General features: G+C 46.8%; 1 protein-coding gene across 1 annotated transcript in view; it reads left to right on the forward strand.

Annotated features, from left to right (window-relative positions):
* Positions 1-2,567: 2,567 nt before the first annotated feature.
* Positions 2,568-14,307, forward strand: part of LOC119167688 (nuclear exosome regulator NRDE2) — a 370,836-nt gene continuing 359,096 nt past the window's right edge. The window contains exon 1 of the mRNA XM_037419210.2: positions 2,568-2,845. Coding sequence (XP_037275107.2) covers positions 2,707-2,845 — 139 coding nt within the window. The 5' untranslated portion in view covers positions 2,568-2,706. The remainder of the gene's footprint in view (positions 2,846-14,307) is intronic.

Consider the following 14,307-nt stretch of genomic DNA (forward strand, 5'->3'; position numbering starts at 1 on the left):
GGCCTGCCTTCGTCGGAGTGATTCACTCCGACGAAGGCAGGCCCACCTGCCGAAACGTTAGTAAAACTAGTGTTTTTTCGCACGTTTGTCGACCTCTTTTTATACTGCATTTTCCACCGGATCCATTGAATATCACCCCACCATATATATATATATATATATATATATATATATATATATATATATATATATATATATATATATATATATATATATATATAAGGGAAAGAGGTGCATACCTAAGGGCTCGTTTTTCTGTGTTTTGACACAATATTAATGAGATCTAACAGACAGTAATGCCAAGGAATGTATAGGGGAAATCATTAGAACCAATGGAATGTAAATAAGAAGAAAGAAAAGTGGATGAAAAATTACCAGCTGTGAGCAGGAATCGAACCTACGACCTTCGAATAACGCGTTCGATGCTCGAGCATCGAACGCGTTATTGAAAATAACAGCAGAAAATTTAAAAGTGGGTCTTTTGACCGATTTTTGTGTCTATTAACCTTATATGACGATGAAATTAACGACAGTGTAGTTTTTAGGTTGTAATGTGTCTGTCTAAACTAATTTATTGTTTATCTTTAATGTCGCTCCAACTTAACTTTATCTTAACCTTAATCTTGATCTTAGAGGCGATCTGGCTGTCTAGAAAAAACCGCTTGAGGTCCGGATGAAGAAAACCTTTCCTTCCTGCGTGGTTTGCAGGCTTCTCTGAGGTGATCAATGGCGTTCGTGGCACAACGCTAGGGTGGCTAACAGCGCTCAGCGACAAGAAGTGCAAGGATTGCTTTGCTACATATCGGATATATGCGCCCACGGGGGCAAGAAGCTTAACATACCAAGTTACATAACAAACACGTGGCACACATATGTGCTCCTCAATGCTCGCCCCCCCCCCCCCTTTTTTTTTTGCCTGGATAGAACATTTGCAAAAGGCCTTGAAGGGGTCCTGGGGCATTGCCATTAGCCATTCCTTGTACTTATCCTCTGTAAGCCAACTCGGCCTGAATTTGCAAAAGGCCTTGAAGGGGTCCTGGGGCATTGCCATTAGCCATTCCTTGTACTTATCCTCTGTAAGCCAACTCGGCCTGAAGCGTTGTTTGCACACTTTGCTCTAGATCTTGTCTGTAATGTTGTACGAGTTTCTGTAGCACACTCACACGTCGCACACTCACACACACAAAAAAGGACGAGTGTCACAAACAAGCGCTTGATTCAGTGCGCGCCGTCGCTTGCAGAAGCCGGCATAAAATATCGGCGCTAAATTTCCCCAGTGAGCGAAAAAACTTAATTGCAGCCATCAAAAGCTGCGACGCAGCGCCAGGCGCTGATTAGTCGAATGCGAACAGTCAGCGAAGACATCCCCTCGCCCTTGAAGCGGCCGTCGCGTCGGGATTTTAGAGAACTGCTGAATGATCACGAGAAAAAACATCACGTGACGCCGAGAATCCCAGCCTCGGTTGGAACCTGCCAGAAGAAGACTCGGAGGTCGCACTCGCATGAAAACGCCTCACTAACAAAATCCAAAAAGTTGCAGAAGGAAGCGAGATTCACAAATGTTATGTATAGCATACCGTTTTCTTGTGTTAGAGTTGTTCATAGGACATGCATGCATATAATTTTGGTTTCCAAACACAAAAGTTGCTAATGGCACCCTTTACTCGAAACGACCGCTACATTGACGCTAGTCGAAAGCGCCGAGGCGCACACCTGACGGAAGAAGGAAAGATAGGAGAGGGCATGCCCGGAGAGATTGTGGTTATATCAGAAGAAAAGAAAAGAAAGGTGCTGACCCGTAACTGTCTCTCCTTACGAGGACACCTCAACAGGTCAGCAGAGGAATGGGATATGGGGAATAAAAGATATAGAGAGAAGGAATAAAAAGAATAGAAGGAAAATAGATGGATAAGAAGCCGCCAGCCAACGAGAGGAAAAAAGAAGGAGATAGGAAAGTGGAGATCCGGTCGAAGCAGTCCAAGGGCGGGGTGCCACAATGCGAGAGCTGCACGGCATCAGGAGACCGCGGAGGGCGAACCAGTCGGCGGGAGCTACGCTGAAGTCGGAGATCGCGAGGGCACAACCGTCCAGCTTGAAATCCTCCGAGCGAATCAACATGCCCGGCACAGAGCAACACCGACTAAATTTAGTCGGTGTTGCACAGAGGCAGCGTTGCTATAATTATGCGCATGGAAGAGGCCACGGAGGAAGGAAATGGAGGAGGCTGAGGAGAGGCTCTATCGTACCCAATCATGAAGGAAGGAAGTTTTTTCTTCCTCCATGTACAGTGTTCACCCCCCTTCTAGAACACTGTACTCCACGTGTACCATCGATTAGATTATGATGCTAATTGTTGTGTTCTGGGGAGCCCCCGACACAGCACTAATACCGTAAAAAACTCTATTGCTAATACATTTTTCTTGACGCATGTGCATACCAAACACAAGAAGCGGAAATCTGCTTAACGCAACTTTATTAGTGAATACTGGGTGAACAAAGTGGTGTGCCAAGATATTTGATTGACAATGTGGGTTTTGTGACAAGGCTCCCAGGGGGCGCCACAAAACACCTACCAGTTGCGCATCATCATGGCGCCGTACTCAAAGAAAGTTTGATATCGCGGCTTCGTCAACCATTCGTTTGTTGTGACGCCCTTCAACTAAGTGGCCTGTTTTGTCCGTAACATTGGAAAATAGAAAATGTGACATGGCACAGACACCTTCTCTCTTTCCTGCGTATGCGACTACGAAGGCAGCAACTTCGGAGAGTGACGCCAAGCCGACGTTGTTCCAAAGTTTCAGTTCATCAACACCGGGCACCTCGGACAGATCAGCAGCTACAGAGAGTAGGTTCCAGTATTTTGTTTCCCGAATTTCATTACACAGTGAACACCTCACCTTATCGTTTGATTGCCTTTCGACTTGGCCCCAAGTAGCATCAGTGCCAGTTGCATCCCATTTATCTCATTGGAGCTGTGACCACCACAAAGCGATCGGCGATGTGCTTCGAGCTGACCTTTCACTTGTGTATGGTTGTCGGTTCTGCTGCATAAGAGGGCAGAAACGGGCTCCTCGCTAGTGGAGTCCAGGTATCAATGCCTTAAGTTACTGTATATGCTACCTTTAGGCAGTGGCGTACCAACTCTTTCGCGAGTGGGGGTGGGGGGCAAACCTACCTCAATCCAGCTGGGATATATATATATATATATATATATATATATATATATATATATATATATATATATATATATATATATATATATATATATATATATATATTATGACGTCTGGATTGAGACAGCGGTTATTCAGCCCAAGGGCTCAGCAACGAACGGGCAAACGGGCAGTCTGAGACCGAGCGTGCACACACCCGATGATGATTGTGGTGACCCCCAGTGAAGATGAGGACAGGGACCTAGACGGATGATGATGATTATGATAATGCATATATGAGAAGCGCATAATGAATGCCCACACCAAATGTGTGTGTGTGTGTGTGTCAGGAGAGAGAACTTCATCGACGTGCTCGCACTTTGATATTAGCACACGACAAACTTTAAGGGCCTGTAACCCACCCAGAGGTCGAAATTTAGTTTTGGTGGGGAAATTGTGCACGAGTGTACGACGAACACAGAGGCATGAGAATTTTTCGAAACAGTGCAGTAATAGCGGAGTTTGGCGCGTTTGATTATCGAATCCGTGACTACCACACCTTTCGCTCTCTCCTGTGGATTCCTCCGCTGGTATCTTCTCCCAAGCCGCTTTGCCCTCTCGCCGAGCGTTCCTCCCAATCTCGCGTGGCATACGTCATCGCTGACGTGCTGCTTGACACACCGTCTACTTCAGGTTGCCGCGACCCAGGCTGTCGACTTCGTCAGTGGCATTGTAGCTGCGTGCTTGTTGGTGAACCGTGGCTGCTGTAATTGTGCCGGTATGGACCCTGTGTTGTGTGCACGCCTTCAAAAAACGCCAACAGGATGGACCCATCTAGGGACACGCCGTGCCCCGCACGTGTTGCACGCACACGGGCAACATGACGAGCAACAACAAGCAGTGCGGACAGCTGCTTGCAGACTGGCCGGAAGTCGTAGGCTCTTGCGTGACCAATCACAGCATATTTAGAATATTTGGCTCGGCGCATCGCGCGGAAGCCCCAAAGGCTCGGAAAGGAGGAGGGATTGCTTCTTGGAATTTGTGGCCTGCCGGTGGCTCGTAGCGCTGCCACGTGTAGAATTGCTGATCACGACGGCATTTTGCGCACAATGCACGCATTTACTCCAAATGCTTGAAAAAATATCGGAGGTGGTTAGGAGGTTAAAAAATATCGGAGGTGGCATATTTAGAATATTTGGCTCGGCGCATCGCGCGGAAGCCCCAAAGGCTCGAAAAGGAGGAGGGATTGCTTCTTGGAATTTGTGGCCTGCCGGTGGCTCGTAGCGCTGCCACGTGTAGAATTGCTGATCACGACGGAATTTTGCGCACGATGCACGCGTTTACTTCAAATGCTTGAAAAAATATCGGAGGTGGTTTACGGGCCCATTATACATCATAAACGATTCATCACACTCATCGGCTCGCACCAGCTTCGACAAAGCAGCAGTGATGATATAATCTTTTTGGAGAAAATTATTTTAAGAAAGCAGCAAATGCTTTGACTGGTCCTTAAAAAGTTTGCTTGTTCCCACCTGTAACTTCAGCAAGATGTCGCACCAGAATAAAAGCATGAACAAGTGATGCAATATGATAGGACCCCTGTTCTGCACTTGCCTGCTCTGCAATACTAGAGCACAAGACGCGAAAGTATCACATAGGCGACCCACACCGCAAAGCGCCTACAAGGAAAGACATTACAGCGAAGATGTTGGCAAAATTTTACTATGTTGTAACATTGCCTCGTAACATTCTCACTCTCCCGTAAGAACATAATTGAGTGATTAATGCTGTGACGAAAAATTTCGCCTTGTTAATTTCCTCAGCGTGCAGCCAAGAGTGATCACTGTCGAAGGGGGGGGATTGTGCCTCTTTAGCCCCCCCCCCCCCCCGGGATAATATGCCTATGCCTTTAGGTAGCATATACAGTAACTCTGTATAGGTGGTATTCACCTCCGAGCAACCCTGTGCTCCCACAGCTTACGCTTCGGATATCCACACAGCGTGCGGGCAATGCGGGGAAGGCACTACTTTCGGCCACCATGATTAGGGCCATGTACACATGTGTGTGTCTTTGCGTGATACTAAAGTTGAGCCGTTTTTTCCAACCACCATCCGTTATCGCATTTGATTGTGCCGTATTTGTGTGCTGCCATCGCACAAAACGGAAGGGTGACGAGCTTGAGAACGCAAAACCAGTTCAATTTTATTCCTGGCCGAACGTTATTCGCGGCTATGTAGCCGTACACTGCAGGTTGCGGCGAAGCGTAGTGAGTGATTCAGCGGTCTTTGCCAGGCTGATTTTGAGAAGGCTGTGGGGATGGAAATCACAATAACACAATAAATGCAGTCAGTTTCAATGCTCTGGCAGAGACGTCTGCAAAAAGCACAACACTTCAAAGTACTCCATGTTGGACTGTTAGTATTAATACATGCGCAGTACACAGCAAGCTTAAATTAAAGCCACACACTCTTATTTTTCTTGCTAAGGTGACCTGGCTCAGTACACTTGCATCAAGGCACAGGTGGCTTGTAACCTTGGTCTAGTGAACAATTTAATGCTCCTGATACTTTTCACTCGATTGATCAAAGCCGTGGGTGAGCCAACAACGTCGAATTTTCAGTCTCATTGGCACTTTACCACAATCTAATCTGCCCCATGCAATGGTGTTTTCACGTGCAAGTTCGTAAGCGCTGTTAAGCCTGCCATTTCAACTAGATTCGCAAAACATTGCACTAGTATCAAATTCATGGGTGAACTCGACTTTAGCGCTTACAGATAGAATATAACTTCAGATTATCTTACCTTGGCATTCACAGCAACGCAGTCACCGTGACTTTCCAGCAAAGGTTCATGGATAGACCCATTTGTCAAGCATCCAACGATTTCTTGGCTTTAAGTCGTTCACGCGTCACAAAACTTGTCGTATATGCACCAAACAGTTCTTTATGTCTCAGAGTTCCGCATACTAAACAAGTCCGGTGTTAAATGCACCTCCTCGCTCGTCAGAATGAGTGGGTCAATGCACACTGCAGAGAGCCACTTTGTCCATGTATCGCTGTTATGCATCGGCGTCCAATTTTTCTGCGTACATGCTCAAGCAAGCCAAGCACGTATCGCCCATGGCTGCAGCAGCTTCACAAGTGGTAAAGCTCGTACCTTCTAAATACAAATAAAATAAAACAAGATCAACGTGCCCGCAATAACTTGTGCGCACCTATTGGAACCACCAGACTCGACTGCAGGTATGCCGTCGATATGGCGGCCTTCAAAATGGTCGCCATGGGGTTGCCAGCGCAGCTGGCCCACTTTCCGCTGCTGCGCCCGCCAAGTTGACGTCACGTGAATACAAATTATAAGGTGGCTTATACAGTAACTTTATCATGGATGGATTGATATGGCTGTGCCCTTTAGATCGTGCGGCGGCTAACGCCTCCTAGCTGTACTACTTAGTCAACAAACACTAGATTTATCTTTTTTTCTCCTCTAAATAGTGAAGTTGAGGACTGGCGCTTTGCAGTGAAGGATTTAATTTCCACTCGTACTTTGATTGTAGCCAACAAGTAGATAACCTCCTCCTAATTATTTCTACCCGCTTAATGTCTATTTTGCCCTCCATGTCCCTAAACCACAGTGCTTTGAGCATTTTAAACTCTGTGCCATCATCCTGAATTATAGGGTGAAGCCCTTTACAGAACATTATCAAGTGTTTCACAGTTTCCTCCTCCTCTCCATGCGCACTGCATACAATGTCTACCCCTTCGTACTTGGCCTGATAAGTCTTGGTTCGCAATACTCCTGTCCTGGCCTCAAACAGTAAAACACTACCACGAGAATTATAGATACTTTCCTTGGCAATTTCCTGATTATAAGTTAGATAGATCACGAGTGCCGACTTCTTAATTATGCCAATTCTTCACGTTACCCTCCGGTTCCTTCACCTTCTTCTTAACTGATATTTTGTTTTTGGTTTGGCTCCCTGCTGTTTTCCAAGTATTTACCCGTCAGTTTTCTGGTTCGCTTCCTCCATTTTGTATCGACATTCCTCATGTTCGAGGATTGTCGATACAAACCTTCTTAGCCCAACGTTCCTCCCCCATTTCTATCAATGGCTTCTCAAATTTTATCTTGCTGCTAGCTTCCTTGCCCTCAAATGATGTCGATCCCAAATAACCTTGTACTCCCAGATTTCGTGCATTCCAATGAGCTCCTAAAACAAGCCTATCTGTACCACGTTGTTTAATTTCTAATCTTGCTTGAACCTCTGATCTTATCCACAAGACTGCATTGCCGAACATCAGACTAAAAACCATGACCGCTTCCCAAATTCCTCTCACAACATTGCACCTATTGTATTTCCTCAGTGCCCTATTTTTCATAACCGCTGCATTCCTGTTACCTTTAGTCGTTATGTATCTTTCGTTTTCCCTTAGGTACTCGGCCCCATTGCTTATCCATACGCCCAGATATTTGTATTTATCTGTTATCTCTAGCGTGACCTCCTGCATTCTAAGCTCACTACCTTCATTATCATTAAAAATCATGACTGCTGATTTTTCCTTACTGAATCTCAACTCTAACCTATCTCTCATTACTGTAGATGTCTATCAATCCCTCCAAATATTCTTTGTTGTTAGCCATTAACACTATATCATCTTCTTACATCAATGCTAATAGTGCCTGTTCAATGAGCTTTCCTTGTCGATGAGAGAGAGGCTGAAGCCAAGTCCACTTTCCTCTAATTTGGCCTCTAATCTTTGTAGTTACATCATGAATAATAAGGTTGACAGGGGACACCCCTGCCTAAGCCCCCGTTCTACCTCTGCAGGCTTGGATACTTGTTTTTCCCACTTTATAACTACCTTGTTACCTTTATAGATATCCTTTAAAAGATTAGTGACTCCATCTTCCACGCCTAGTGTGTCCAGTATTCCCCACAATTCCTCTTGAACCACGCTATCGTACGCTCCCTTGATATCCGAAAATGCTAGCCACAGGGGCCTGTGTTCCTTTTCTGCTATTTCGATGCACTGCGTCAGTGAGAACAGATTGTCTTCCAACCTCCTGTGTTTCCGAAACCCATTTTGCAGTTCCCCCAGCACCCCCTCATCCTCTATCCATGCCTGCAGTCTTTCCTTTATAATCTGTATCGCCAGCCTGTAGACCAATGATGTCACTGATGTAGGACGATAGTTTTTTATGTCAGCTTTGTCCCCCTTTTCTTTATAGATCATGCTCATCCTGCTAAGTTTCCATCCATCGGGCACTTCACCATCGATTATTGTTTTTCTCACTGCCTCTCTCAAAGCCTGCTTAGACTTCGGACCTAATGTCTTTATCAGCATAGTTGGGATGCCATCAGGGCGTGTTGATATGCTATTAGAAACACTCTTCTTAGCCCTTTCTCACTCTCGTTGTGAAAATGGAGTTACCGCACCACTTTATCCCTCCTTGTCTATTAAAGTACATAGGGCACTTCCTTGTTGAAATTTTTCCGTCATCCTTGTTCCTATATATTCAATAGCTTTGTTCCCTCCTAGCCTAACACCTTAAGCTGTAGTTATAGACCTCTGTTCTAGGATTTCCTCATCACTTAGAGATTTTAGAAGGTTTCAAAGTTTTGCAGCTGCCTTTTTATCCTTTTATGTACTCCTGAAAGTCACTGAGCCTCCTTTCTTCTAATCTTTTCATTGATCAAAAGGGATGCATCCCTTATACAGCTTAGAAAGTGTCCCATTTTCTTTCAACATCGTTTGTCGGTTCACCCCGCTGCTTAGCATGTCTGTGTTCTCTAGAGACATCTTGATGTTTTGCAAAGGCATTTCGCTTAACTTTCTGATCCCACCAAGTCTTGGATTTGTGTCTCCGTTTTCGGGGTGACTTGTCACGTGCCTTAGCAAGCTCTAACTCAAACAGTCTAATTAGATTCGTGTATATCGACACTGTTTTATTATCCTCAGTGATTACTTTCTCAATTTGTTTAGTAGCTATTTCTATTTGCCCTGTAGTTGCTCATCTTGTCTTCTTCCCACTTTTATTGTTTTTCCAAAACTTAGCTTGATACGTTTGTGATTACTACCCAGACTTGTGGAGCCACATTCATCTATGTGCATTTTCGTGAGCCTACCATACATCCTATGTAACATCAGTGCATAATCTATCGTCGACTGCAGTCTTCCTACCTCCCATGTTATTTGCCCTCTGCACTTCTCAGTACTGTTGCAAATGATCAAATCATGCTTTTCACACATATCCAAGATCATTTTGCCTGTTGGGTCAGTATACCCATTTATATCTTCTTTGTGCGTATTCATATCTCTTAGTATAATTATCTCGCATTCTCCTCCAGATTCCTCAATGTCATTTGTTATGCACTTCATCATTGTCTGGTTTTCCTCTCTGGCCTTTGCTCTCATCCGCAAGTACACCAAACCAAGGAGTGTTATCTGCCCAGCTACTTTCTCTCTTAACCATAAATGTTCCATGCATCTCTGCTTTACTCTTTGCCAACCCACACTTTCATGCATAAATGGCCCAATTCCACCGCCTTTTTGCTGCCTTCTGTTCTATTGCAATATTCCCATACATAGTCCTGATCGCAAGGTGGTTGCTCCATGTCCCGAAGATGTGTCTCCACATCCCCATAGACCATCATCTCCTCCTGCCTTAACTGATCTTCTATCTCTTCCCACTTTAACCTATACCCACCAACGTGCATGTTAATACACTGTATGTCTGATTTAGCTCGGCGCTTGTGCTTACGTGGATTTCTTCCCCCATGGACCCCATGTGGCTTGAATATTGGTGCCCTTTAGAATCGTCTTTGGCTACACTGTCGGCCTCCGGGCTCTGGGTCCCCCTAAAAAAGCTGTGGCTCGACGACTGATACTACTACCAACACTCCTGGCCAGGGCACCACTGTAATAAATGCCATTTTGTGCAAAGGGGCGAGTGGCAGGCTCGTACAAGTCATGGTTCACCTCCATTACGCTGTATCCGAGCTGCCAGCTCATAGCCCTGATTACACAGTTAGCCTCCACTACCCCTCTCTCAATCCCTCGAGACAGCCCCCAGACCTCTGGCACTCCTCGAGGCCTCTCGGAGTTTACGCATCCCACCCTCTATCTGTCTCTGAAGGTTCTGAGTCTTTTTCTTCAACACATAATTAAGACGAGCATGATGAATGACGAGATTTTCACTCTCGATACTGTCCTCTACAACCTCCTGAACTTTGGCCAGTTCATCCACCATGCACTTCCCTGACTAGGCCTCCACTCTCACTCTCCTGTCATCCTTTACTGTCGTGAAGACGCCATGCCTAACCCTGGCCACATGAGTCCCCCACCACTAGGACCCTTCTACAGTCCAATTGCTGGCTTCCTGCTTGTGATGGCGCCCCTGTTTGCTCCTGCTGATTTTCTCTCTGCTGTGAGTCTGGTGTTCCTGCCCTGCTCGAAGACTGCCATGCCACAGCCTTCATGTTGTGGCAAGACCCTGCAGCCCCCTGATTTCCCTTCCCGCCTGTCGCCTTCTCTGCCACCAACGCCCTCCACTTCATGCCACTCACGGCTGGGGCAAAGTGCCATTAGCTTCTTTACCCGTTCCTCGAGCTCGGCCTGCACTTCCCGCTCTTCTCTAAGGTTGCCTTTCATTTGCTTCAATAAGCTGGCGGTCGCCTCCTTTGTTTGCGCGACGCTCGGGGCTATTTCTGGAGCTCCATCGTCTGCTCCCATTCTGCCCTCAGCTCCACCTGCAGCCGCTCAGTTCTGCCTCCATGCGCTGCACGGCCGCCTTCAGTGCCTCGCACAGCCTGCACACGAAACTTGCCTTCTCCGCGTCGCCCAAACTCGGGAAGGCTGTCTCATCCAGGTAGCACCAGCGCTTGCATCCTTCGCACTGCACTAGCTCACTCTCGCCTGTGGTTTTTCCAGCCTGCGGGGCTGCCGGATGCTCGGACCATTGGACCGAGCATCCGGCAGCCCCAAGTTCAACCCTAATCCCGCTATCTAGCCGTCTCCACTAACTCTCCTACTTCAATAACTGTTTGAAGCTGCCTGCTACACTATCCAAACACTAATAGCTTCTTACGAGCTCAACTTTCTGTTCGGGTCTTAGTTTAACAACTAAACAGGCACACCGAACTTGTTCAAAACTGCTGCCTACGCCGCTCACGCTCACCACGTGGTGAATGTCACTGCAGCGTTGCCCGTGGCCCACACCCACAGTACCCGCATCGCAATTTACCAAAGATGGATTAGAAAACACAATAAGTAATGCTGATTATATATTATCTCAACTCCTCTAACAACGAAAAAGAGTGAAAACAAAACAAATAAAAGGAAAACCTATCTCTCGTTGCGTGCTGCTCCTGCACGAACTGACCTGCTCCTACTGCCACTGGACCTCCACACTGCCCAACAGAAAGCGCCACCTGGAGTATTGGAACCTAAAGGTACATGCGGGAGCATAATTATGCAGACCACGGGATCACGTGGTTGAATGCATCAATGCACCATCTAGTGACGATACGCCTGCCGCGGTGCCCATGCGCGCCTTGCTCTACCAGTTGGTCTCACATGTATTTAATCATAACTGGGCTCATTTAAGTTCAACTTGGCCTAGCATGACAAAGGCAAGCTGAACCGAGAAAACCTAATTTTGTGTGCCTTGCTTCGTAAGATGTTGTGAGGCTGGCTATGCTTAGTTATGCTAATGAACTGGTGTAAATAAATACGCGAGCCTGGCGCTAGAACCGGAGCCATTGCAGCTGCTTTGTAAAACAAAAGAAAACAAAAAAAGGGGCATTAAGATTCAATGGAGCAAAGACAGCGTCATCCAGGTGTCGTTTTGACTACGAGCGCGTCGGAGAGAGGGACATCAGAGGCCAGCTGACATGACGGGATGCAGATGAGCACCGCAGCAGGCACATCCCAAGGTCTGCACACTTATGTTCACGCCTGTACATGGAAGTGCAGGAGCAAACCTCAGCAGTAGAGTGGAAAAGGGGTGCTGCAATAATTAAGCATATAGTGTTATGGGAATACAATAATTAGGTACTAGGTGCTTCGAGATCCGTGGAAAGTGTTCAGAGACACCGAATAAAGACATGAGCACAGCTCGTAGCAGCAAAACCTGGCCCTTTATTCGGACCTGCACGTTTGTAAACAAGCTGGCACGGGCTGGATGGTCTGCCCAAGAAGACTTCTGGAGTGTCATTCTCGGTAATGTTCCCGACGGTGTTCGCATAGTATCAGACACGTGCGGGACCTACAGTTGTTGCAGCGGTCCACTGCACCATAAAGTTCCTAAAAATAACTAAAGTAGCACCATTCGTGCAACTGTGCAGGCTCCTCCTCACCCCATGGTTGGTAGCCTGGGTAGTGTAAGCGCCATTTTCGGCCCGTCGCGGTGGTCTAGTGGCTAAGGTACTCGGCTGCTGACCCGCAGGTCGCGGGTTCGAATCCCGACTGCGGTGGCTGCATTTCCGATGGAGGCGGAAATGTTGTAGGCCCGTGTGCTCAGATTTGGGTGCACGTTAAAGAACCCCAGGTGGTCGAAATTTCTGGAGCCCTCCACTACGGCGTCTCTCATAATCATATGGTGGTTTTGGGACATTAAACCCCACAAATCAAGCGCCATTTTCTGTCCTTGGTCACATGTTTTCTTTTGCTTCCACGACGACACCAGTGAGGAAAAGGCGCGGCGCTAACTTACCCTCCACTGTGCGCCGGGAGAGGGTATGCCTGTGTTCGTAGCTTCTTGCAGGGCACTGCTGCAGCTGCTCAGAGAGGAGCGGAGGCGAAGGGGCGCTGTTGGTGCTACTTTAGTTTTTGAGGAACTTTACTGCACGAATGCTCCGCCAGCGCCACGAGTGGCGACTTGTGGTCACTTGAGTTTCAAGTGGCATGCTATCTGTCAGCTACGCCCGCATTCTATGCTGCCAGTGCGTGTGCATGAAGGTGACAGGTTTGATAAAACAAGGTAGGCTTACAGGAAGTTAGCAGTGCATGATTATTTTGGGGCCCCAAACGAAGAGACATTACAGACATTTGTGTAATCAACCATGTTTTCGATGTGACATACAGACACGCGACAGTGTTTTGAAAGGGCAATTTGTGCGGCTGGCCAGTGTAAAGCTCACAGCCTATAGACTGTCACCATCGTTGTTTGTAAACATTATTTGATGTCATTTTTCCTGCTTATTGTTGAGTAAACAATGGCATTTTTGACATGTTAGACAACCCCTTACTATGCGCGCAAGTAAACATATGGGTGCTGACTGCATGTGTTGCATATGTGAATGTGCGGCATATCCATGAAGTTTCTTGTGCAGCTCTGTAGTCCTTGTTCGGGCTGCATGATACTTTTGTAGTGATCTTGGACTAAATAAATAGTTCAGTTGCATAACTTAAGGGGGACACGGGTCTTAGAAGGCCAAAATCTAAAAAAAATCGACTTTTTGAAGCTGACATTTTCGAAATCTGTACCTATTTTTGCACCTATCTGAGAAGTTTCTAGCCTTTCACGTCATTATTTCTGGCACAAAATCGATTTATAACATCCCTGTGAGATGAATGTGAGCGCAAATTGATGCTAAAATTGCGCTTTTTCCGCGACGAGCTGTCGCCGTTACACATGAGCTATCGTGTTCATCTCGGTCTCGTTTGGAAGGGTCGTTCTTCATCTTCAATTTCCCACCGCCGCTGGCTCGCCTTGCTCATTGGTTTTTTAGCAAAAACGTGTCATCGAGAAACACTAGCGCGCGATTCGATTGGCTGCTTGGGGCACGTGACAAAACCTAGGCATCCGATTGGCCAAGGGTCCTTTCGGCGTCTGCTTCACCATCGTGATGCGCACTGACATGCTTCATTTTGTCGTAGTGCTACTGACTGCCTGCGGCCGTAAAGAAGTTCCGCGCTACAGTGATTTCTAAAGCGGGTCGTTTGTTCGCTGTGAACTTCAGAAAGAGCCCCGCTATGGCTCAGGACAACGAGGATAACGAACTCGACGCGGTCAACGGCAGTCGCCGAGTCACCGATGTAGGCCTAACTCACGTACGAGCCCGTTGGTTGCCGACAACTTTACTGAGGACGGCTGTGTTTCGCAGCCTCATCAGTTGAAGGATGGGAAGTAAAAAACAGAAGCGAAGCTACTATA

Source organism: Rhipicephalus microplus, chromosome 6 (assembly GCF_043290135.1).
Source record: "Rhipicephalus microplus isolate Deutch F79 chromosome 6, USDA_Rmic, whole genome shotgun sequence".
Classification (NCBI taxonomy): domain Eukaryota; kingdom Metazoa; phylum Arthropoda; class Arachnida; order Ixodida; family Ixodidae; genus Rhipicephalus; species Rhipicephalus microplus.